Source organism: Mesocricetus auratus, unplaced genomic scaffold, assembly GCF_017639785.1.
Source record: "Mesocricetus auratus isolate SY011 unplaced genomic scaffold, BCM_Maur_2.0 Super-Scaffold_6731, whole genome shotgun sequence".
NCBI lineage: Eukaryota > Metazoa > Chordata > Mammalia > Rodentia > Cricetidae > Mesocricetus > Mesocricetus auratus.
Window position 1 is genome coordinate 4823438 of NW_024429185.1, and position 27152 is coordinate 4850589.

Genomic DNA, 27152 nt, shown 5'->3' on the forward strand with positions numbered 1-27152 from the left:
ACCAGTGCCCGGCTGGGGATGAATTTTCTGATGTGTTCTTGGATTCAAATTGCCAGTATTTTATTGAGTATTTTTGCATCAGTGTTCATGATGGATATTGGTCTTAAGTTCTCTTTCTTAATTGTGGCTTTGGTGTCAAGGTTATTGAAGCCTTGTAGAAAGAGTTTGGCAAAGACCCTTCTGCTCCTATTGCATGGAATACTTTCAGGAGTATTGGTATAAGCTTTTTGAATTTCCAGTAAAATTCTGCAATGAGGCCATTTGGACCAGGGCTTTTTTGGGGGGGATGGGAGACTTTTGGTGACTGCTTTTATTTCCTTAGGGGTTATAGGTTATAGGTATATTTAAATTGCTTATCTGTTCTTGATTTAATTTTGGTAAGTGATATCTATCCAGAAAATTGTCCACTTCCTTTAAATTTTCAAATTTTGTGGAGTACAGGACCTGATGATTCTTTAAATTTCCTCAGTGTCAGTTGTTATGTCCCCCTTTTCATTTCTGATTATGTTTATTTGCATATTAACACTGCCATTTTGTAAGTATGGATAAAGGTTTGACTATCTTGTTGATTTTCTCAAAGAACCAACTCTTTGTTACATTGATTCTTTATATTGTTTTCCTATTTTCTATTTTATTGATTTCAGCCCTCTGCTTATTTCCTGGTGCCTGCTTCTCCTGGGTGAGTTTGCCTCTTTGTGTTCTAGAGCTTTAAGTTCTGCTGTTAATTCTCTAGTGTAACTATTCTCCAGTTTCTTCATGTGGGCACTTAGTGCTATGAACTTTCCTCATAGCACTGCTTTCAAAGTGTCCTATAAGTTTGGGTATGTTCTATCTTCATTCTCATTGAATTCTGATAAGTCTTTATTTTCTTTTTTTATTTCTTCTTTGACCCAGGGATGGTACTATTGTACATAATTCAATTTCCCTGAGTTTGTGGAGTTTCCCTTCCAGAACTTTCTATAGGGACGGGTTCGTGGATGTGTATTGTTTAAATCTGGTTTTGTCATGGAATGTCTTGTTATCTCCTTCTACAGTGATTGAAAGCTTTGCTGGGTATAGCAGTCTGGGCTGGCATCTGTGGTCTCTTTTTGTTAGTAGAATATCTATCTAGGAAGGACCTTCTGGCTTTCAGAGTTTACATGGAGACGTCAGGTGTGATTCTGATAGGTTTGCCTTTGTGTGTTACTTGGCCTTTTTCCTTTGCTGCTCTTAATATTCTTTATTGTGTACATTTGAGGTTTTTACTATTATGCGGTCCACTTTATTTTGTGTTCTGTAGGCTTCTTGTACTTCCATTGGCATGTCTTTCTTTAGGTTGGGAAAGTTTTCTTCTATGATTTTGTTGAATATGCTTTCTGCCCCTTGGAGGTGGTTTTCTTCACCTTCTTCTATACCTAGTATTCTTAGGTTTGGTCTTTTCACAGTGTCCTATATTTCCTGGATATTTTGTGTTAGGGATTTGTTGGACTTAAGATTTTCTTCAATCGATGAATCTAGTTCTCCTAGTGTATCTTCAGCACCTGAGATTCTCTATTTCATCTCTTATATTCTGTTGGTTATGCTTGCATCTGTAATACCTGACCGTTTGCCCAGCTTTTCTATTTCCAGCATTCCTTCAGACTATGTTTTTTTCATTGTGTCTCTTTTAGCTTTCAACCCTTGTACTGTTTGAATTGTTTCTTGCAATTTTTGCTTTGTCTTTTCCTCTCTTTCTTGCAGTGGTTGAGTTTTTTTTTTTTGTTTATCTTTTCTTCCATTTCTTGCATTTTTTGGTTTGTTTTTTCTTCCATTTCTTTAAGGGATTTTCTCATGTCCTCTTTGAGGGCTTCTATCATTTTCATGAAATTATTTTTAAGGTCTTTCTAATCCACTTCATCTGCAGTGGGCTGTCCAGGTCTTGCAGGTGTAGATTCTCTAGTCTCTGGTGGTATCATATTGGTTTTTCTGTTGCTGGATATGTTTTTATATTGTCTCCTTCCCATCATTTCTTCCTGTGGGTGCAGAAGGAGTCTCTTCCTCTCCTGGTGAGTATGTGACCCTGGTTCCTTTCCAGTCTGTGGGAGAAGGTGCGATGTCCTGCTGGCTTTCCTCTTGCATGGAATGAGGCCGTCCTTGTATCAGGACCTTGCCAATCTCTGGGTAGGCTGGACCCTTGCCTGTCCAGTGGGTGAAGAATGGGACTTGGACTCTGGCAGTCTCTGAGCACGCTGGCTTCTGCCGGGATGGCAGCTGCAGTGTGCAGTAACCTGACTTCAGCTAGTTGTGCACAGATCACTGGAAGTTGGGCCGTAAACAGGCCCAGGCCTATCTAGCCCCATTGGTGAAGTAAGGGTCTATGGTGCTGGCAGTCTCTGGGTGGGATAATCCCGTCGTGCTGGGATCTGCCATGCATGCGCACTTCCCAGGTCTCTGGTGTTTCTCTGAATATGTTCTTATATTGTCCTCTTCCCATCCCTTCTTCCAGTGGGAGCAAGTTGGGTCTCTTTCCTGGTGGGAATGGGTCCAATGTTCTTGGATGCAAGCAGATCCCATACTGTCATGAGTCTCAATATGGGTGCAGTGGGTCTGAGACACTCCCTCTCCCCATAGGAGGAGGAGGAACTAGCACTGCATGTCAGCTGACTCTGGATGGCTTGATCCGTCTGGGGCTAGTCTAACTCTCCCCTGAGTGGGGGCAGGACTAGCACAGGGATGTCAGCAGAGTCTGGATTGCTTGGGCTACTGGGAGTGAATTGACCTGTCCACAGTCCCCAGCCTAGGAGATCCCAAAGAGATGACTTCTTTTTAAACAGTAGTTGTGTTTTTTTCCTATCTGAATCTGTGTTTTCTGCCTATCTATAACCCCGTTCTGATCCACATGAGTCTACAAATTGCTGAACAAGCATGGATAGTCCCATAGCCTTTGGCTTTAGTAGGTGGTTCTGCCCAGCTCCTTGGTCTTTGAGAGCTTAGGTTATGAGAAAGGTACCAGCAGGAGTCTTGCTTAACTAAATCTTGGGGTCCATGTTGCCCCTAAGCAGCATGCAAGCCACTGCCCACAAAGCATTTTTTTGTTTTTTGGTTTTTCGAGACAGGGTTTCTCTGTATTGTTTTGGAAGCTGCCATGGAACTTGCTATGTAGACCAAGCTGGCCTCGAACTCACAGAGATCTGCCTGCCTCTGCCTCCCGAGTGCTGGGATTAAAGGCGTGTGCCACCGATGCCCGGCTCCCACAAAGCAATTTAAGTGCTCCATTGCAGGATCTCTGAAAAGAGCCATCCATAGTTTGCCATCATGAACCGGGAAGTTGTTTTTTGAAGTGGTCCTGTCTCTGCTCACTGCCAACAAGCAGAGCCTCATGGAGGTAAAGTGCCCATCAGGATGCTGTGTTTGGCTCCATTTTTGTGTGTTTAGAATCCTTTTTTTAAAAGCTTTCTCAGGTTCTTGCCAAATGGTTGAGCGCCATATGTAGGTGGCAGTTTTTGTGTCTTGCCCAATCCCTCTTCCTCTTTCAAATAATTAATCACTCAGAAGCTTAATGTTACTAACAAGTGCTTGGCCAATTATTCAGGGTTATTATCAACTATCTCTTACAACTTAACCCATTCTATTAATCCATATAATTGCCCTGAGGCTCATGACCTTTATCTCTTTTTTTTGTCTGACTTGTTCTCCATCTGGTAGTTGACTCTCCTGACTCTATCCTCCTTCTTCCCAGGACATTCTATGTCTCTGACTGTCCCACTTGTATTTTCTGCCTGGCTACTTACTAACCAGCTCTTTATTTATCAATGAGAGTGGTACACATTCATAGTATATAGAAGTACTACACAGCAGGTAAGTAGATCCAACATCCTCTTTTGTTTATTTCACCTGTATGCACATGGAACTCATTGTCTCCTACACACAAACATACACAAAACGGGGATGAACTTCTATCTGAGAGCTTGTTGCTTAGAAATCATATCAAGTAAAACAAGTTGCTCTAAGTGTATAATGCCAGTCACAAATTGTTGCTTAAAAAATGTGCTATCTTGTCCTTGATTTGGAAAAGTTTTCCTTTTCTGAACTGACTTGTATCCTGTCCTCAATCATAGGGAACAAAATGGTGTCTATGTGACCCTAATAATATCCTTTTCTTCATTATTAGAGAATAAGATCCTCTTAGTAGTAAAAATTATTTTCTACAATGTAAAAACATAGAAGACCTTAAGCAAATCTCTCCAACTCTGGTGCAACAGCCCTTCTTGCCCAAACCATATTCTGTTATTGGCAAAGGAGAAAATTGATTTTGATTGAAATCTTGTCATTCTTTGGGTTGTTATCTGGCAGGATAAGCCAAATAAATTGGGTCATTACCTGAGATGCTTTTATTTTTTTTCCAAGACAGGGTTTCTCTGTGGCTTTGGAGGCTGTCCTGGAACTAACTCTTGTAGATCAGGCTGCTCTCAAACTCACAAAGATCCACCTGTCTCCCCGTGTGCTGGGGTGCTGGGATTAAAGGCATGTGCCACCAACGCCCAGCCACCTGAAATGCTTTTGGGTAGAGAATTTAATCACATTAAGGAAGCGGCACACCAAAGTGATTTTCTTGTCATAAAGTATCTTTTCATGGTGTCTTTTGGAGGAATGTTAACAATATTAGGTCTTTAGCGGGTAAATACCTTAGAAAGATGCACATAGAGGTAAAACTTGGAATATGAAGTGTTGAACATAACTCAGACACTGGAGGTAGTGGTCGTAGGACTTTTTTAAAAATATGGATCCCAAAGTTTTCTTATTTTTTCCATTTTCTGATAAATTGAGTATGGCAGAAGTGAAGAAGATGGGCTGATCACTTAGATAAAATATTAATTCTGTTGGATTTTTTTTTTTTTTGGGTTTTACGAGACAGGGTTTCTCTGTATTGTTTCAGAGGCTATCGGTCCAGCCCGGCCTCGAACTCACAGAGATCCGCCTGCCTCTGCCTCCCGAGTGCTGGGATTAAAGGTGTGCACCACCACCGCCCGGCACACATGGATTTTTATTATTAGTGACTCGTTCAGGCAAATAGTGAAAAAGAAACAGTGGGGCATAAAGAAATGAAAAGTCTGGAATTTTTTTTTTTAGAATAAAACAGCACTAGATAGTTTCAGATGGTAGTCTGCTGGTGAAAAAGAGGCAGGAATTCTCAACAAGTTTAGGACCATTCAAGCAAAGAACTTTGCTGTGCACTAGAAACATAGGAAGGTACCCTAAGGGTACAACTCCATTCACCTAACCCTTCAGTTTTTGAACAGAGTAGGCAAACTAATCCCTAGACCCAAGAAGCAAGTTCCTACAGAGACTACTGCAACACTGGTCCAAGTATGCCAGGACCCATCATAACTTAGAAGCTCAATTCCGGGGAATCACCAATTTTGTACTCCTATGTGAAACATGAAAGGTGAAGAATAGAAATGTCATGGATTCATAGTCTGTGGGTTTGTTTCAGCGTTGTTGGACGTATCCATGTTTGGCAGAGTCAGTTCTCCAGTGAGGAGACTGTGAGAGTTGATTACATGAAACTGTGAAGATGAAGACTGTGTTCTGAGACCATAGGATGTTGAGATACTCAAGCTGTTAGACATGCACCATGGAGAGGTACATACAGGGCGTGGAGGTAGCTGAGAGTTGGCATGCATGAAAAGTTTTAGGAATAGAGCTGTCTCAGCCCATTGAAACTGGAGCCCCATGTGTCAGACAGAGCTCCAGAATGTTGTGTGTCTTTGCAGAGTTTCAGTCTTTCCTTGGTCCAATCACTGTGTCCTCTCTTTATTTTTGATTCCTCTCTCATATAAAATATCCCAACTGTAGTTTTCCCTCCTTCCATTCCTCCCAATCCCCTCTCTTGCTTCCTTCTCCCCGAGATCTCACCCTACATTTCTCTGCAAAAAAGAGCACAGATCTCGAAAGGATATCAACCAATCATTGCATAACAATAAAATTAAGACTAAATACAAAGGCTGAATCTGGCAAGCAAATAGGAAGAAAAGTTCCCAAGAGCAGGGAAAAGAGTCAGAGGTATTCCCAACACTGTTAGCAGTCCCATTAAAACACCAGCCTGCTCAACCATAGCATGTATGTAGAAGCACTAGCACCGACCCATGTAGCCTTAGTGATTGCTGCTTCTTTCTTGGTGAGTCCCTCTGAGACCTGCGTAACTGATTCTGTGGGCTGTATTCTTTTACTGTCCTTTATAGATTAGGAAAAAATGTCACTATCAGTTATTGGAAAATATTTTCTCATCCTTTGAGTTGGGTTTCTTCGCTTACATCTCTCATTCTTTGGTTTGGTCTTTTCATAGTAGACCAGAATTTCTGGATGTTATGTTTGAGGAGTTTTTAGATTTAAATTTTTCTTTAACTGATGAATCTATTTCTTCTATCCTTTCATCAATGCCTGAGTGTCTTCTGTGGCTTGTAATCCTTTAGAGAAATTTGCATGTGTAGCTCCTGTTCACTTCCCTAGATTTTTCATTTCTAGAATTCCTTCAGTTTGTCCTTCTTAAAATTTGATTCTATTTAAATTTTTAGGTCTAAAATAGTTTTATCCATTTCTTTCAACTGTATGTTTTTTTGTGGCTTTCTAGTTATTCTTAAAGGGATTTCTTCATTTTCTCAAATATTTTGGTTGGTTTCTTCACTTTCTGTAGGGAATTTTCATGAAGTTGGATTCCAGCTCTTTCCTTCAGCTTCAGCTGTGTTGGAATATTATAGTATGATAGCTGGACTCTGGAATGACATACTGTCCTGGCTGTTGTTAATGGGGCTCTTATGCTGGTGTCCAGGTATTGGGGTTTGGGTGATTATGGGTTGCTTTCCAAGTGCTCCCCCCACACAATACACTTTATATGATTAGAGAAGAGAGCTGGTTCATGTCTTCCCGCCAGCTGCTTGGAGACACTATATTAATTGTGAAGCTTTTGGCTGTTTGCTTTGATTTCTTATCGGCTAGCTCTGATTTAATTATTAACATAAAACTGCTAATCTAAGTATTTCCAAGTGCTCTTCTCTTACCGACGAAAGGGTCCGGGCCTCTTACTTCTCCCGGGTTCTACATTGTGACTGACTGTGCCTCTGTTTCCCAGAATCCTCCTCAACTCCTAGTCCCATCTATCTTGTTTCTCTATTGGCCAACAGTGCTTTATTCATTAACCAAAGAGAAACATACACAGAAGGATTTTTGCCATCACAGATCCATATTGATTACTAGGAGTCCTAAGTAGGCTCACCCTCAGAGGTTCCAGAATGTTCAATTAGATGACTGTCCACATAAAACCATGAAAACCCACTGATTCCAGATCTCTGCATGTACTCTCTCTGTCTCTCCCTTATTCATCTGATCATTCCTGCTCCCATCCCCACCTGCCAGCACTCTACCCACAAAATCTGTGCTAATTCCTCTTCCCAGGGAGACCCATGGGTCCTCCAATTCAGATGTCCTGGTGACTTGACCTCTGTGGGTCTGTGAATTGTACTGTGGTTATTCTTTACTAATATCCACTTATACATTAATACATACGATGTTTGTATATTGTGGTTCTGTATTGACCTTCTCAGGATGGTAAATAGACATCAACAAAGCAAACACTGCAATATAAAATGGAGTACAAATCTAAATAGAAAAATTCTCAACAGAGGAATCTAAAATTGCCGAGGAACACTTAAAGAAATATTCAACATCTTTAGCCATCAAGGATGTGAAAATCAAAACTACTTTGAGTAGAACCTGGGAATGCTATCTTTGGAGGAATGTGATAGGTATCATAATCTAGGTCCCAAGAGTCTTCTGAAGCTGCAGGCAGAGACAAAGGGGCTGCTCTTATAGGAGTGGGAAGGTGTGAGTGGTGAGAGTAGTGCACCGTGGGTGTCTTTAGAAAGAGATTCCAGAATATAATCTCTGCTCTTTAGCTTTTTTCCTGACTAATTCAAATAACAGCTTGTAATCAACATCCTTTAAATAATAATAAACATCCATGAACTATATTTTGGGGAAAGTGGACATTATTCTATAGTCTACTCCGTGTTGTTTGGTTACACTGACAACTTTGAGGAGACGTTGAAAACATCAGTATAATGTTAGGTTTTGACTACAGTACTTTGTGAGGGTGGACCAACTTAGACAGGAGCCTTGAAGCTGTTTTTGAAGTAGAACTCACAAACTGCAACCGAGGCATTCTGACATGTTAATAATATGGGCCATCCCTTTTAATTGGTGTTTGTTCTCCTTGTTCTGAAAATATATAAATTTTATAAACACAGATTACAAGTACAGTGTGAACAAGGGAAAATGATTTTACCTGTTTTGAAGTTCTTGTAGGGTATCTTTTTAAGGTCTGTAGCAAGGATTTCAGGGATGTACCCTGATCAAACCTGATTTTTTAAAAATCTGGAATTAATTCTGTGTCCTGTGGGATTAAAACTATAACTTCTCCCCAAAGCAGTATCCATCTGGCTTAAGCTTTGAATCCTGGATATTTCTAAAATATATAGATTGGTTTATTCTATGGGCTTTCATAATCCGGTGTCTTAGCAGCCAAATAATACAAAGACAATACAATAATATATAGGACTCTGTATTTCCCAACACTTGGTGTCTTCTTTCTTTTCCATTACTTACCCCCTTATTAAGAATTTTATTATTTTAAAACTACATTTCTTTTTTAATTTACTATACTTTCTACTTTCTCTCACAAGCCTATGTATATTTTTAAACACACTATAAACTGTTTAGAAGTTTTTTTCTCCTCTCTCTCAGTCTTACTACATATCTGTAATCTCTTTCTTGTTCAATGAGATCAATTTTACACCACCACGTCAGCTGCTGCTATCACAGCTTAGCTTAGTGCAGGGCTGTAGTGCAGGGTGCCTGGTGGCTGGGAAATGGGACTCAGAACTGTGGCTGGCCTGAGAAACACAAGACTAATAAATCAAGTTTCACAATGTTTCTCTCAGATTAGAAGCTTTTTTAAAGCTTTCTTGGGTCTTTCAGAAATTCCCATCCTTTGGAATGCAATTTGTATGGGGAGGTTTTTTGTTTTTTTAATCCCTACTGCCCACTCCAAAATAACCAAGACAGAAAGAATCTTATTCATAAATGCTTGACCAATAACTCAGACTGGTTGCTAGCTAACTCTTCCATTTCAATTAATCGATGTGTCTTATCTATGTTATCCCATGTGGTTTGGTAACTTTTCTCAGTACAGTGTGTCCTTCTTGCTTTTCCCTCTGTCTGGTGGCTCTCCCCTGACTGTGACTCTGTCCTTCATACCCCCAGCATGCTCTTGGTCTGGTTTTGCCCCTAACCTGCTCCTGCTCAGTTATAAGCCAGTGAGCTCTTTTTTACTCTGAGAGTAACACTTATTCATAGTGTACAAAAAGATTGTTCCAGAGCAGAAATGCACCTACCTGGACCTCCTGAGTTCTGGGATTAAAGGCAGGAGCCAAAACAACCACCTCACCCATCTTTTTTCTAGTTAGTAGTTGTTCATCTGATTTCTCTAAGGTGTGATCAGTATTCTTGATCTGTTGCTTGTCACTGTCCTTATGTCTGTTAATAGACATCCCTCATGCAGGCCTATATTCTGTTCAAAATATGCAGAAATGATAGAGGTGAGATCATTATTCAGTTTCCTTCTAAAATGATGTGGTGATTGCATTAGAACTTCTGTCATGGAATAAGTGTGAGACACATCAGAATTATATGAATATATTTTTGAAGAGTTATACATTTACAGTGTTGTCAGTATCTTGCTCTGTTATACATGTATATTGGATGTTTTAGAATGCACTGACCTATGAAGATGTACATATACATTTCACTTGGGATGAGTGGACTTTGCTGGATCCTTCCCAAAAGAATCTCTACAAAGAAGTGATGCTGGATACATACAGAAACCTCACTGATATAGGTAAGACTATGAATTTTACTTCATAGTTTTAAATAAGAGGGCAAGTCTTTCTTGGTAATTGTCACTTTAAATTTTGATCGAGAAAGAGGAAGAATGGTGTTAATAAATCATAGTTATGTGGTTCACTGACGATAATATCCTAAGTATTGCATAATTTCTTGCATGATTCATACATTTTCTGGTATTATATTTTAGCCTATGATTGGGAAGACAATAACATTGAAGAACCTCATCAGATTTCTACACAACATGGAAGGTAATTGTCTTCTGCCGCCTCACAGACTTGTGCCTCTGAAGAAATTTTAATCTGTCCTGGAAGCACTAAAGAGAAGCAATAGTGTAAACAAGCATAGCTTTATTTACTATGTATTGAATACTAAGTTAGTACCAAATCATGTACCTCAATGTCAGGCAGAGAATTTGTGTTTGAAATGCATTTCTCATAGAAGGAAGACAAGGAAACAATGCTTTATCTGATATCACAGTTTAATCCATAGCCCTATGTGAACTATGCCATAGAATTTCCAATGCATTTAGTTTCCTAATACAAAGATATATCAAAACACACATGTTACATAGGTAATACACATAAGTTCAAACTTTTCTAATAAGGAAATAATCAAGAGTAAAGCTCATGTTATTCATACACATTTATTGACTGTGCTAAGTTTTATACCATAGGCAGATTTGGAGTAACCAAAGTGTTCTTCTGGAGAATATTTAAACCCCATACTACATATCTATGTGAAGCAAAAGTTCAAACTGTGTGAATGTGATATGGAAGCCTTTCATGTGAAACAATGGATACAATCCATTGAAGCATAAGGTTATGGAAATAAACAACATTTTTCTCCCAGACCTAATAGAAAATGTAGTAGTCTCCACTTTGAGTATACTTAGTGAATGTGACATAAGTTAATGATTAATTAGTTTTTTAACTTGATTGGGAATACATCAACAAGCTCACATTGCAGAAAAGCCCTATAAGTACTAGGAATGTCGAAATTCTTTTGTTTATCCTGATTTGGCTCACTTTGCAAATGAAGTTTACCTCAGAACATAATAATTTATGAACGCAATCGATGTGGTAAACTTCAAGTTCTCCCTGTTCTCTTAAAATATGAATAACCTCATATAGAAGAATGTTATATGTGTGAGTGCCTTATGTAGAGTTTAGCTTACTGTGAAGAGTCAGTACGGCCGCACCAACTCATACAAATGAAAGCATTTAATTGGAGCTGGCTTAGCATTTCAGAGAGTTAGTTCACTATCATTATGGCAGGAAACATGATGGAATGCAGGCATAAATAGTGCTAAAGAGTTAGATATGTTCTGCATCTTTAGCTGCATGTAGCAGAGACTGTGTGATACTCTGGTTATAGCTCGAGCATATAAAACCTCAAAGCCCACCTCTACAGTGACATACTTTCTCTAACAAGTTTAAACCTACTCAAGCAAATTCATATATTCTAATAGTGCCACTACCTGTGGGCCAAGCATTTCAACACATGAGTCTACTGGGGGCCATAGCTACTTGAATACCATGGTGAACTGTATTAATAAAGGCCCCTACTAGCACAGGTATCTTTAAAGATGCAAAGCAAACCAAAATGAAGGGAAACACTATGGATGTAAGCAAAGTCAAAACCTTAAGATATGTTCCTCTTTATACTTGAACTAAATTATAAATTGAATTCATATGGTAAAAACAATTCATCAGAGTGATAAACATGGTAAATCATTTCCATTAACAATTATCTTCACAGGCATGAAAACATTCATACTAATGAAGAATCCTCTCAGTATATTCAGTGTGACAAATCCTTTGCATGCCACGGCTGTCTGCAAATGCAGAAAAGAACACATACTGCAGAGGAAACTTTTGAATATCCTCAATGTGATGAAGTCTTTGCAAATTGCAGTTATCTTCAAGTACATGAAAGAACACATACTGGAGAGGAGCCTTACAAATGTAATCAATGTGATGAAGGATTAGCAAACCACAGTAGTCTTCAACACCATAAAAGGTCACATACTGGAGGGAAAACCTACAAATGGGATCAAAGTGGGAAAGCCTTTGCATCTCATAATAGTCTTCAAGACCATAAAAGAACACATATTTGCAAGAAGCCCTATGAATGTAATAAATGTGGTAAAGCCTTTCCATATTACAGTCAACTGCAAAGACATGAAAGAACACATACTGGAGAGAGACCATACAAGTGTAATCAATGTGATAAAGCCTTTGCAGTGCACAGGTATCTTCAACACCATCAAAGAATACATACTGGAGAGAAACCCTACAAATGTAATCAATGTGATAAAGCCTTTGCAGTGCGCAGTTCTCTGCGAAAACATAAAAGAACACACAGTGGAGAGAAACCTTATCAATGCAGTCATTGTGGTAAAACCTTTGCACATTCTGGTTCTCTCCAAGCTCATGAAAGAACACATACTGGAGAGAAACCATACAAATGTGATCAATGTGATAAAGGTTTTGCACACTCCGTTAGTCTTCAAAAGCATAAAAGAACACATACTGGAGAGAAACCCTACAATTGTAATCACTGTGATAAAGCCTTTGCACACCTGGGTAATCTCCAAGCACATGAAAGAACACATACTGGAGAGAGACCATTCAAGTGTAATCAATGTGATAAAGCCTTTACACAGCACGGTTGTCTTCAATACCATCAAAGAACACATACTGGAGAGAAACCCTACGAATGTAATCAATGTGATAAAGCCTTTATACTGCACAGTGCTCTGCGAATGCATAAAAGAACACACAGTGGAGAGAAACCTTATGAATGCAGTCAGTGTGGTAAAACCTTTGCACAGTCCAGTGCTCTGCGAATACATAAAAAAACACACAGTGCAGAGAAACCTTATGAATGTAGTCAGTGTGGTAAAACCTTTGTATATTGTGGTTCTCTCCGAACTCATGAAAGAACACATACTGGAGAGAAACCATACAAATGTGATCAATGTGATAAAGATTTTGCATACCGCGTTAGTCTTCAAAAGCATAAAAGAACACATACTGGAGAGAAACCCTACAAATTTAATCAGTGTGATAAAGCCTTTGCACAACAGAGTCATCTCCGAGTACATGAAAGAGTACATACTGGAGAGAGAGACCATACAATTGTAATCAATGTGATAAAGCCTTTATACAACAGAGTCCTCTGAATACATAAAAGACATGCTGGATAGAAATCTTTTGTATGAAAACAACGTAGTAAAGCCTTTGTATGTAGCAGTAATCTTTGAAATCGTGAGAAAAAACATACTTCAGAGAAATCCTGTAAATGTAGTAAGCATGGTATTGTTTTAACTTCATGGTAGTTTTTATACAAGAGTATTACCTGTAGTGTTTAATCAATCTGTTAAAATATTTGTGTATAACAATAATCTTTGAGGACATAAAGCATAGTGAAGGCAATGTGAATACCATGACTTTAGTAAGATCATTAGCTAATGCAATTACATTCAGTCATGCAAGATTAGTTTTTCGGGACAGAAAAATCTGAAAAGTGTCAACAGTCTGTTTAGTCATGATGATGTCATTCTTTGTTTTGTTTGTACCTGAAAACTGATATGAACAAAACCATATGAAGTTAAATGACAAGATAACCTTTTTAGATTTCTCACTTCACGTCATTTAAAAGAAAAAACTAAATTCTAGGTACAATACATTATGGATGCATATTAGTGCCTTTTCTGTTCTGGTGATGACAAGTAATGTCTAGGGCAGCTTATGAAAGATTTTAAATTGGCTTATGATTGCATCAGATACAAGATCACCTTGAAAGTGTCTTGACAAGTTTCAGACATGGCAGAAAAAAGTATGAAGCTTAGAACTCACATGTCAACGTGCAGCACGAAGTAGAGACTGAGTAATGGAAATGTGTGGATATAATCTCTCAAAACCATCCTCAGTGATGTATTTTTTCCAGCAGAATAGCATTTCCTAAATGCCCCCAAATGATACCACCTACTGAAGATTGATTTCTATGATGTCAAGCCTACCTGTTTGGTTCCTGTTCCATGATGCAATTTGTGATGTGGAAAATATTTGCCTTTGGATGTCTCAACACACACATTACAGGAATGAATGCTTACATGAGAAAATCATGAGTGCAAATTTGCTTAATGAGTTGCTCATTTTTAGTTTTGTGATTTCAGTGTGTCTTTATGTAGGTGTATGACTGTATATGCATGCCTCCTCCCAAGAGCATGAGACCTCTTGTTGCAGGAACTAGAAGATGTCAAACACCCGACACTGTTCCTGCGAGTGACTTTGTCTTAAGTGCTTGGCCATGTGTAGTCCTGTAAATAGACCCCCTATACAACATGTTGATGTGAGGATATCGGAAAGAGTGCATACATGATTTTTTTTAAAAAAGGCTGTTCATGTAAATGATTTGCTAAAGATATTAGACATCATAGTTGCCTTCAGTTTCAAGGGAAAAAATCTTGTTTCTTCTCCTTTTCATCGCAACCTTACAGGAAGTAGTTTATTTACCATGTTCACCAAAGTGTAATGTTGAAGATAACAATTGTGGCTGTGGTTTGTATTTTGAAACATTTGGAGTAGGCATTGAAGATTGTGCTATTTTTGTGAAATCCATTTACTGAAGATAATTAGGCAGTTCTTATATTTCTCTATGGCTTCTGTTTATCGTCTATTGTAGTTTCACATGGCTGATAGGTATTTCTGTGCTGTAATGTATAGAATGGGACGCCTGTCATCTAGTGGTCCACTTTTTATTTAAATATCATGTATTATGTGATCAGACTTTTCAAATACGTGTGTCTGTGGAAGTGTGTTGTTGTTCATGGTTTAGTTTTTCATATTTTCATGCATTTGCCTGAGTTGTTGTTTGTTATCCAGCCTGCCTGGGATGTCAGTGATTGCACAAGGCTCAACTGAACTCCTGAATCTCTTGTTGGGTATCCTGATTACAAATCCAAGGATGGAAGACGTACCCATAATGTCTGCTTTTTGTCAGATGTTTTAACATTATATGTTAAAATACTTAATAGAAGAGAGCATCATCAAAGGCCTCATGTGTGTCTAAATCCCCAATTTCGCCTATGTGGTAGAAATGTTATAAAATAACATAATAGGCAATCAACTCTATCTCATACGATAGCTTGATGAGCTAGGGATATGTGTATATAATTTTGTATTTTGTGATTCTTCATGTCCCCGTTACTTCTCCGCTTGGTAGTTAAACGTTAAGGATAATTTAATGGCAATGAAATTTATTTTAAAAAAGCAAAACATTGTATTGTGTGTAGTCTTGGATCAAGCTCTGTATTAAAGGTTGACAAACTCGATGCCCCTATTTGAAGGATTAAACTCATATGTCAACACTGCCTGGAATAACTTGGTTCTTTTATTAGTGTAATAAGGATGCGTGACTGAGCCTGGCTAGTTAGGATAGTTAGGACACAAGCTCTGATCCTAACACCTGTATTAGAATGGTTCAATCAAATAAAGCCCTCCTGCCTTACTGTCTTCCAACTATGAACAATATTGTTTTTCTTTCCAACTGAGTCTGTTCTAATTCACCAAGGGACTAGGACAGAATTCTGTTCTTAGTCTACCAGTGGTGAAACCGAGGCTCACAAGGTAAGTGAAATTTTAATATACTTAAATGGAAATGCTCATCTTACTCATCTTGTCAGTCTAATGACTCATTAAATGAAACTGAAACAGCCTAAGCTGGGCATGGTAGAAAATTCAGGATTTCAAAGTCATCCAAGGTGACAGTTGCTAATGCAGTATGGTATGAGGCTCAGGCTGGTATTCCCAGTCCTCCCTGGGACTCCAGAACATCAGGGCCATGGCAAATGTCAGCTGAGGTATGTACACTCAACTGGCATTATAATTTTATAGTTTTATAATTTTAATACCGTTTCCTGTCAAGTCAGCCTAGGTCAGCTTGCGGTCAGACACCTGTTGCTCATTAAGGACTTGGATTCTCTGGCATGTGGGAGTGTTTCCCTCAAGCAGGGCTGAGCTGGCAAACTGCTTACCCAGTGCAATCCACTCAGCCCAGATACAATAAAATCTCAACCAAAAGAAATGGACACAGCTGGGTGTTGGTGGCGCAGGCCTTTAATCCCAGCACTCAGGAGGCAGAGGCAGGTGGATCTCTGTGAGTTCAAGACCAGGCTGGTCTACAGAGCCAGTTCCAGGACAGCCTCAAAAACAATACAGAGAAACCCTCTGGGAAAACCAAAAAAAAAAAAGAAGTGGTGTATCCATGTATTTGAACATACACATTCACACGTATTTAGCAATGAAGATTTAGGAAGGGATTCAGGAAGTGATGAAAAAACAAAGAAGGAGGAAAGTAATGTAATGCATTTTAATTAAAATGTTTGAAATAAGTTTTAAATAAAAAAGCAGAGGGACAGCTTAGTAACTAAGAACATTGGATATTGTTACAGAGGGCACAGGTTCTATTCCTGTCTCCTGGTTCTCTTGTCCCTAGGGATCTGATTTCCCTTTATGGACCTTGCAGCTATTGTACGTGGATGCATGCAGGCAAACACCTATATATGTAAACTACAAATACAATTTTAAAAAGGAATTCTCTGTAGTGATATCACAGACCTGAGAGAGACAGCAGCCAAAGCTAGTGAAAACGAACTTCTGGTTACACGGAAGTAGCTGTGGCCTTCCTCTAAGCCGTCCTACTGTGAGGCAAAAGAAGCCTTATTCTGAGTATAGAATACAGCTTCCAGGGTGCTTATGGGTGAATTTGTCTTGATTTTTCCTTTTTTATATTTGCGTTCTCTGACCCTGGTATGTGAGAATTGTTACACTGATATATGATCTGAAAGATTAATTTTGCCCAAGTTGCTAGACTTGCAGTATCCCAACCCTACTTAAATTGTTCAAAATATACCCTGTGGCCTGAACCTAAAACAGAATTAAGGAGGACAGCATATGTGGAATGGAAAATACGGTATAGGCAGGCTCCTCTTTTAGCTGTAGCCACAGCTCAGTGCATGCTGTTAATAAACAGATTTGTTTTAATTCAAGTCTTAAGTGTGTGTAAAGACTTCTCCATGGGAATGCATATTAATTGTAGAACATCAGTACCTCCAGTCTTTTAAAAAGTGTTTATGATACAAGCTTTCCTTTGTTGACAAAATCCTCTTTATCCCAATCTATTTGCTCCCAGCCCAATGACCTTGTCACAGTTATTAAACCAATTAAATTCTTAAAGAACTTTATGACCACTTAGTTTTAAAATTACCTATTGGAGTCATTAGTCACATGTCCATTTAGTAACAGGAAATAGATTTGTGTGTGGAGCATGGCTTCTGCCTTCAGACCAGAATAGAAGGAATACTATGTTGTGTACACCACAGGGAAAAAAACATGGTGGGCAGTCAGCTGCTGGAGTCACCATTGTGAGAAAAAACCTGATTGTGGCAGGGGAAGCAATTGTCCAGTTTCTCAACATATGTTAATTCATGTCATGTGAATGAAGACTTGTCCACATTGGTGGTTATATACTTTGCAATGGTTAGCTTGAGTCAAAGAATAATGAATTTGTAATTAGGGAACGATCCTATGCAGATAAGTTCAGTCTTGCTTGAGCAAGTTAAGTCACCTCAGAGGTTTGAGAAACAGACCATGGGCTGTAACTGTGTGTCCTGTTACAGGTCTCAGCAGCCAATACTTCATATAAGGCAAGATGTTTCAGTATCTTGTTAATGCCATTCCCTCCACGACATTGGCTTGCTCTTTTTCAAATTCAGGATAGCTATGTGATTTTTTTTCACTTTTATCAAACTTTTTTCATAATGGGTTATTAGTTTCACTTTGTAGATATTATTTCATTAAGTGCATCTCTTCTCCAGGATCTTATTTGTTTTAATTCTCTAATATGTCCTGATCACTAATAATTTCTTTTCATTTCTCTCACATACTGTTGATTATCTATTTCTGTTGAGAACAATGTCTCCTGTAGCTCTGGGTGTTCCCCCCATGCTTTGTAATTAAGAATTTCTTGAGCATCTAATCCTGACTCTACTGCCCAGTGCTGTGGAGACAGACCTGCAGCTCCTTCCAAGCTGTGCCTTGACTGGTCTGAGAACGGAAAAAGAGACCAGTGAATGAGTGTCCTTAAGTCTTTCTGTGTTGTATTGGGAACCATTGCATTATTTGAGTTCGTTGGCCAGTGTTAAAGCCGGTGTAATCACAGCATAGAAGGGAGGGCACAAGAAGGAGGGGGAAGACATTCTTGCTTTTACCATACTACTTTAGAAAGCAGTAATGATGCAATCAGTTTTAGATGATCTATACATGTTCTGACTGTCATTTCTTGTGTCCATAGACCAGGCAATCAGGAATCAGGATGAACAACTGAAAACCATCATGAAACCAGTTTTCTGTAGTTCCAGTAGTTCAGTCATTGTACAAGAACTAGACAAAATGGTTTGTCTGTTATTACCCAGGTTAAGATGTTTAGCCTCAGAAAGGTGGTGGTGGTGCACACCTTTAATCCCAGCACTTGACAGGCAGAGCCTGGTGGTTCTCTGTGAATTAGGCCAGCCTGGTCTACAATGTTACAATGCTTCAAGAAAAAAAAAAATGATGTTCAGCCTGAAATGAAAAATTTAAAAAAAATGAATGGAAAGATGCAAAAGCTACCATGTTTAAATAATGAAAAACTGGCCATTTATGGAAGCTCCATATGGAGTCAGGGATGCAAATACATGGAATATCAAAGATTAAAAAAGATGTTTAGCCTGGGGAAAAAAGGTGTAACCAATATTTCATGGCTCTAATGCAAAACCCTAGTTCCTAGAGAGCATAGCCATTAAGCACTTTCAACATTTTAAATTTTTTTATTTAAATTAGAAACAAGCATGCTTCACATGTCAATCCCAGCTCCCTCTCCCCTCACCCCCTGCACCCACAGTTTCCCAACCCCCCACCCAATGCCCACTCCACTCTCCAGGGAGGGTGAGGCCCTCCATGGGGGATCTACACTTTTTGGCATTATGCTTTCCTCATACTAATATTTCCTTCCTGCCTGCAAGCTCTGCCATAGACACCTCATTCTTTTCTAATTCTTGGCCTCTTTTTTGCTTTAACAATAGTTACTGTTTGAATATGGACTATGTTTACCTGCAAGACTTTCCAGCTATGGAACGGTTGTTTGCTGTGGAGATACAGAGCTGGCTTAGTGAGGCGTAGGCTCCTCTTGGGTCAAATGTGACACAGTTTGGAGCATGAGACTTGGCATACCAAGAATAGCTGGAAGCATACATCTGCTGACATGTTTAAAATGATCTGCCAGAGTTTGCTACTCAAGATAAGGAGGTGGCTCTCTGGGTCAGCAAACTGTACTCCACTGTTATATAGATATAGGGAAGTGCTTTGTTGCTCCATAGTATTTTAAATATAGCAGACACATTGTTTCATAGGGGTATCCTGTGTTCAAAGATTGGGAGACAGCTTGCATGGTGGTGCATGCCTTTAATCCCAGCACTAGGGAAGCAGAGGCAAACAGATCTCTGTGACTTCGAAACCAACCTGGTCTACTACAAGATCTCGTTCCAGTACAGCCTCCAAAGCCGCAGAGAACCCCTGTCTCAAAAAACAAACAAAAAGTTCAACGAAAGTAAAGTTTGACATGCATCTACCCTGCCCCCCCCCCAACCCCCGTGTCCTGATTCAACGAGACCTTACCCAGGGATCTCAACGCATTAGAGGTTGACAGGTTGCCCCAGACAGTTGCTAGGGAAAAGACTGTACGAAAGGGACAATGTGTCTTCGAAGGAACAGGAAGTGCTCTGAGAAACTGAAAGTTTCTGCTAAAATACCAAGTCTCCAGACTCGAGGCCTGTCTGATCCATGGCAGAAAGGGCAGAGCTGGAAACGTCTGTGCTGGTTGGTAATATTTGATCTCTGCACATCCAGCAGAGGATCCACTATTGTCCTGAGATCCAGTGAGGTGGTTCTAGGTAACGAAGGATTCTGGACTGAACTGGCTTTCAGGAAGACCATTGGGAGGTAGATTGTTGGTTCTTTGTAGGGTTCTCCTCTGATGCAGCTCTAGGGACCTAGGAAGGAAAACATAGTGAGAAGGGGGCATTGCTTTCTGAGCAGGAGGGGCATGTTGACTGAGCTGTCAGAACTGTTGGGAGTGGACAGACTGAGGACCAGTGTGTGGATCTGTTAGGACCTGTGAGTTTCCCAAACGTCATATTTTTCAAGAATTGAAAACATTTTTAATGTGATTGCTAGATTTCTTTTTTCATGTTAAATTTTTAAATCATTTTTGATACCAAACATGGTCCCCACTACCTCCTTTCCTTCCATTCCACTCCAACTCTGTCCAACGCATCCCTTTCAATAGAAAGTGTGTGGTCTCCCAATCGGAAGTCAACCAAACCTGGCACATCAAGATGAAGGAGGACCAGTCCTCTGTCCCCTACATCAAATCTGAGCAAGACATCCCACCATAGAAAATGGGCTTCAAATAGCCTGCTCATGCACCAGGAATAGATCCTGGTCCCACTGCCTTGGGCCGCAAAGACAGACTAAGCCACACAGCTGACCCATACGCGAGGGCCTAGTTGAGTTCCATAAAGGATGCCCAGCTGTCAGTCCAGAGACCTGAGGACCCATAATCTTTGGTCAGTTGTCTCTCTGGTTTCCCCATCATGATCTTGACACCCTTGTTCTTCTAATCCTTCCTCCCTCTCTTTGGCTGGACTCCTGGAACTTTGCAAAGCTGTTGCCTGTGGATCTCTGCATGTGCTTCCATCAGTTACTGGATGAAGGTTCTATGATGATGATTAGGATAGACACCCATGTGATTATTAATGTTTTTTGTCTATTTGAGATTCTTCTCTTGTGAATTCTCTGGTAAGATCTGCACCCCACGTTAATTGGGTTATTCGGTATTTAGATGTCTGGTTTCTTGAGTTCTTTATACATTTTGGAGATCTGCCCTCTGTTGGCTGTGGGGTTGGTGAAGATCTTTTCCCATTATTTAGGCTGCTGTTTTGTCTTATTCACCATGTCCTTTGCCTTACATAAGCTTTTCAGTTTCAGGAGGACCAATTTGCTGATTGTTGCTCTGAGTGTCTGTGTGATTGTTGTTGTATTTAGGAAGTGGTTTCATGTGCCTATGCATTCAGTGTCACTTCAAATTTTCTTTTCTCGCAGAATAAATGTGGATGGATTTATATTGAGATCTTTGAACCACTTGGATTTGTGTTTTGTGCATGGCAACAGATATGGACATATTTGTGTTACCCCAAGATATTTTATATAATTTGTGGCTTTTGTAAAGGGTGATGTTTCTGTGATTTCTCTCTCAACCTTTTTTTCCATTGGTATAAAGGAGGGTTATTGATTTTTTTATTTAATCTTTTATCCAGTCACATTGCTGAAGATGTTTATCAGCTGTAGGCATTCTCTGGTAGAATTTTTGGAGTCACTTATAGATACTAGCATATCATCTGTAAACACTGAAAGTTTGACTTCTTCCTTTCCAATTTTGATCCACTTGGTGTCTTTTTGTTGTCTTGTTGCTTTAGCTAGAACTTTGAGTGCTATATTGAATAGATATGGAGAGATTGGACAGTCCTGACTGATTCCTGTTTTAAATTGTGTTTGGTCTTGATTTAATTTCAGTGTGTGGTACCTATCCACTTAATAGTCCATTTCTTTTAGATTTTCCCATTTTGTTTAAAACAGCTTTTTCAAATATGACCTAATGATTTCCTGGATTTCCTCATTGTCTGTTGTTATGGTATCTTTTAATTTCTGAGTTTTTTAATATGGATATTTCCTCTCTATCTTTTGGTTAGTTTGGAAAAAGAGTTTGTCTACGTTGCTGATTTTGTCAAAGAACCAACTCTTTCCTTACTTTCATTTGTATTGTTCTCTTTGTTTCTATTTAGTTGATTTCAGCTCTCAATTTCATTATTTCCTAGCATTTATACATCATGGATAAATTTGCTTCCTTCTGTTCTGGAGCTTTTAGATATGCTATTAAATCACTAGTGTGAAATTTCCCAAACTCCTTATGTAGGACTGTAGTGTTATGAACTTAACTCTTAACATTGCTTTCATAGTGTCCCATAGGTTTGTGTATATTGTACTTTCATTTTCATGGAATTCTAGAAAGTCTTTATTTTTTTATTTATTTCAGTATTGAACCAGTGTTGATTCAGTTGATCATTATTCAGGTATATGCTTTCTCTACTTTTTGTTGTTGTGTTCTAACTTTCAACCATGCTGGTCTAATAAGATACAGGGGGGGTTATTCAATTTTTTGTGCCTATTGAGATTTTCATTGTGACTGAGTATGTGGTCAGTTTTAGAAATGGTTCCATAAGGAGGTGAGAAGAAGGCATATTCAATTATGTTTAAGTGGAATGTTCAATGATGTCTGTTAAGCCCATTTGAGTCATGATATCTGTTAGTTCCCTTATTTCTTTTTTTACACTTTTTTATTATATATTTAAATTAGAAACAAGCTTGCTTTCCATGTCAGTCCCAGTTCCCCCACTCTTTCCTCCACGCCCAGTCACCCCCTCACTAGCCCCCCAGTCCCCACTCCATTCCTCAGGGAGGGTAAGGCCCTCCATGGCTCATCTCTAGAGTCTGTCATTTCATTCCGGGGAGGGCCCAGGCCCTCCCCCAAGTGTCCAGTTCCTTTATTTCTATCTTAGTATTTTGTCTAGCAGACCTGTCGATTGGTTAGAGTTGGGTGTTGAAGTCTCCTACTATTAGTATGTAGTGGTTAATGTGTGATTTAAGCTTTAGTCATGTTTCTTTGACAAATGTGTTTGAACTTGTATTTAGGGGATAAATATTCAGAATTGAGACTTCATCTTGGTGGATTTTTCCTGTGATGAATATGAAATACCCTTCTTCATGTCATTTGATTAATTTTAGTTTGAAGGCTATTTTGTTAGATATTAGGACAGCTATAACAGCTCATTTCTTAAGACCATCTGATTGGAAAATCTTTCCCCAACCATTAACTCTGAGGTAACATCTGTCTTTAAAGTTGAGGTGTGTTTCTTGTGCACAACAGAAGAATGATTCCTGTTTTAGTATCCATTCTGTTAGCCTGTATCTTTGTATAGGTGAATTGAGATCATTGATGTTAAGGGATATTGGTGACCAGTGATTGTTACTTCCTGTTATTTTTTATTTTATTCTTGTCCTGCCAGGTCCTGACACACTTCTCATACCCAAATAAGCATAAAAAGACATATTATTATTAAACTGTTATCTGGTGGCTAGGGCTTCTTATTGGCTACCTCTATCTTAATTTTAACCAATTTTTATAAATCTATGTATTTCAACATGGCCTTATCTTACCAGCAAACATGTGGTGCATCCTAGCCTCCCAATCTCTACATGATGTCACTCCCACAGTGCCTGTCTTCCTACCTTTCTCCTCTTGTCCTAGTCCCACATATTATCCTACCTCTATTGGCCAAAGGGTGTTTTATTCACCAACCAATGAGAGAAACATATGCTGAAGACTGTCCCCCATCATTGGTGGTGGTAGATTGTGTGTCTTTCCCTTCTTTGGGATTTGTGCATGTGGGATTATCTATTGCCTGTGTTTTCATGGGTGCAGGTAGCTTCCTTGGGTTGGAATTTTCCTCCTAGTACTTTCTGTATGACTGTATTTGTGGTTAGGTTTTGTTTAAATGTGTGTTTTTCATTGACTATCTTGTTTTCCCCATCTATGGTGATACCAAGTTTTGCTGGGTATAATAGTCTGGGCTTGCATCTGTGGTCTCACAGTGTCTGCATAATGTCTGTCCAGGACATTCTGGCTTTCAGACTCTCCATTTGAAGTCAGCTGTTCTTCTTATGGGTCTGCTTTTATTTGTTAGTTGGACATTTTTCTTTGACACTAATAATATTCTTTGTTTCTTTATTTTGTATGGTTATGTTTTGATTATAATGTGGTGAAGGGACTGTTTTTGGTCCAGTCTACTTGGGTTCTATAAGCATCTTGTATCTTCATCATTATGTCCTTCTTAAGGTTGGGAAAGTTCTCTGGTTTTGTTGAGTATGTTTTCTGTGTCTTTGAGCTGGAATTCTTCTCCTTCTTCTATACCTATTATTCTTAGGTTTGGTGTTTTCATGGTGTCCCAAGCTTCCTGGATGTTTTGTGTTAAGACATTGATGGCTTTGTCATTTTTTGAATGATGAATCTATTTCCTCTGTCATATCTTCATGCCTGAGAGTCTCTCTTCCATCTCTTGTATTCTGTTGGTCACACCTGCATCTGTATTTCCTGTTCATTTATCCATTTTTTTCTATTCTATTCTATTCTATTCTAGAATTCCCTGGGTTTCTGTTTTCCTCAATGCCTCTATTTAAATTTTCAAGTTTTGAACTGTTTCCTCCACCTTTTTAATTTTTGTTCATTTTTTAGGGCTTATTATTTGGCTCTTGGCTTTTTTTAAGAAACTTACTGATGTCTTCCAACTTTTTAATTTTTTTCTTGATTTCTTTAAGGGAATTTTTCATTTCCTCTTCAAGGAAGTCTATCATCTTTATAATGTTATTTTTAACCTTGCTTTCTTCTGCTTCATCTGGATTGTCATGCTTAAGTCTTGCTGTTGTAGAACCACTAGGTTCCGTTGGTGCCGTATTTCTCTTTGTGTTGTTGAATATATTCTTACACTGCCATCTACCTATCTCTTCCTTCAATTGGTGAAGGTGGTACCTCTTCGTCATGGGACTTTGCCTATGAGCAGTAGGTCTCTTCCTCCAAACTGTGCAGGTGGTACTTGTGTCTCCACGGGCTGAATACCATGAAGTTAAAAGACTCAGAGACAGATATTGGGGTTCAAACTTCAAGGTGAAGATCAGAAAAATCAAAGCAGCTGGCCACTAGCTCTTACTCAACCTCAGACTAAAAGGAGATCCTGGCTCCACCAAAACTCACACTGCTGCCTCTCTCTCCTCATCATGGAAGACATCAAGATCTTCCGATCCTCAATGTGGTTGGAAAAAGAATTCCAGCTCTGAGACCTTGCTCCTGTCTGATACACCACCCTAATGCTGGTATTCAAGGCATTGAACCCAGGTGCTGGGATTAAAGACATGAGCTCTGTTAGTCTTCACTCTTCTGTAGTTGTTTTCTTTCTATTATCCAATGTCACCCCACAGCTGTTGATTCTGTATGAGAGCGGTATGCACTCTTTACTACTGAACAGTTCCTAGACAGTGTATTTTAAGCTTACATCAGTTATAGAACATAAACTTGGATAACCTGTGACTATAGGAACAAACTAAACATCCTCCTTCTTCCACTAAACTCTGAGCCTCTTCTCTGACAGCATTCTGATGTTCCTTTATCAATAACGTTTAGAAAAGTCAAAGATAATGAAACATTATGCAATCAATTTTGGGGGATCTTTCTCATCCCTTTCTGTTTATTTACCATGTCCTTTAGGGTTCAGTTTGATCTTTCTATGTCTGCCTACCCTGAAGGATTGTGTGGTATAGTATAGTAAGCAAAACATTGTTTCATTTTTTAGAGACATATGGAGTATTTTCTGTCTTCATATGTATAGGTAGAACAATGATGGCCATAAATTCTAGCAAGTGTATGATTATCGAATCAGCCTTTTCCAAGCTCAAAGAAGTTGCCCATTGAAAACCTGAACAGGTATCAATGGGGTGGGGTACATATTTTAATTTTCCAAATTCTACAGGATAGAACATATCCATCTGCCATACTTCATCCCTTTGAATACCCTTTGTGTTACTTCCGGCAGGTAGTAGAGTTTGGTTGTATAAAGAAGAAGTAGGACATTTCCTTGTCTTGTTGCCATGTGATGGAAATGTCTTCTTTTAAACCTTTGCTATTTGCATGATGATTTTTTTTGAAATGTTGAGTCTTCCAGGACATTTCCTTTCAATAGTTGATTAATTTGATCATGCCTTATGCTACAGGGCCTGGCAGGCCCATATGGGATTGGATATGTGTTATATAGAGAGGATGCTTCCTATTCCTGATTATTTATTGTGAGTGAATAAATAATAGTCAATTCACTATAATTAGGTATAAATTCAGAGCTATCAATATACAAAACAACTCTTTCTGCATATTTTGAATCAATAACTATGTTGAGAGGTTCTACAATACACATTGACACCGTGAGAATAGCATAAAATCCTGACTTTCAGACAGAATCATAAGGGCATACATCACTTTGCTTAAATTTTCTAATTTGATGTTTTTGATTTTAGCTATTTTGACATGTGTAAGATGGCATCTCAAAGTTTTTTATTTGCATTTCTCTGACAGCTAAGTATGTTGAGCAGTTTCTTCAGTGTCTTTCAGCCATTTTAGATTCCTCTGTTGAGAATTCTCTATTTAGTTCTGTACTCCACTTTTTAACTGGATTATTTCTTGTTTTGGAGACTTGCTTCTTGAGTTTTTTGTATATTTTGGAAATCAGCTCTCTCTCAGATGTGGGGTTGGTGAATATCTTTTCCCATTGTGTGGGCTGCCATTTTGTCTTGTTGACTGTGTCCTGTGCCTTACAGAAGCTTCTCAGTTTCAGGAGGTTCCATTTATTAATTCTATCTCACTGTCCCTTGAAGAAGGGAAAAGGGACAAATTCTCCTGAGCAAATTGGGAGCATGGAGGGGGCATAGGGGAAAGAGAAAGGGAGAAAAAGAGGGGAGCATGAAGATTGATTTGAGGGAAGAATAGAGGAGAACAACAAAAGAGATACCATAATAGAGGGGGCCATTATAAGTTTAAAGAGAAATCTGGCACTAGGGAAATGTCCAGAGATCTATAAGGGTGACACCAACTAACAATCCAAGCAAAAGTGGAAAAGCTACCTTAAATGCCCTTCCCTGATAATGAGATTCGTGACGACCTTATATGCCATCTTAGAGCCTTCATCCAGGAGCTGATGGAAGTAGAAGCAGATGCCCACAGCTAAAGACTGAGCTGAAATCCTGGGATCTAGATGCAGAGAGAGAGGAGTGATGAGCAAGTGGGTCAAGATCAGGCTGGAGAGACCCACAGAAACATCTCCTCTGAACAAGGGGGTGCTCATTGGTCCCAGACTGATAGCTGGGAAACCAGCATAAGACCAATCCAGACCCCCTGAAAGTGGTTATCACTTAGGAGGCCTGGACAATCTATGGGTACTAGTATTTATCTCTAGTATATCAATGGACTTTTGGAGT

General features: G+C 39.1%; 1 protein-coding gene across 1 annotated transcript in view; it reads left to right on the forward strand.

The window, feature by feature from the left end:
* LOC106021546 (zinc finger protein 431-like) overlaps positions 1 to 15450 on the forward strand; it is a 44729-nt gene extending 29279 nt beyond the window's left edge. Inside the window, exons 3-5 of the mRNA XM_040742195.1 lie at positions 9784 to 9910; positions 10106 to 10166; positions 11677 to 15450. Coding sequence (XP_040598129.1) covers positions 9784 to 9910; positions 10106 to 10166; positions 11677 to 13102 — 1614 coding nt within the window. The 3' untranslated portion in view covers positions 13103 to 15450. The remainder of the gene's footprint in view (positions 1 to 9783; positions 9911 to 10105; positions 10167 to 11676) is intronic.
* The last annotated feature ends 11702 nt before the right edge of the window (positions 15451 to 27152 follow it).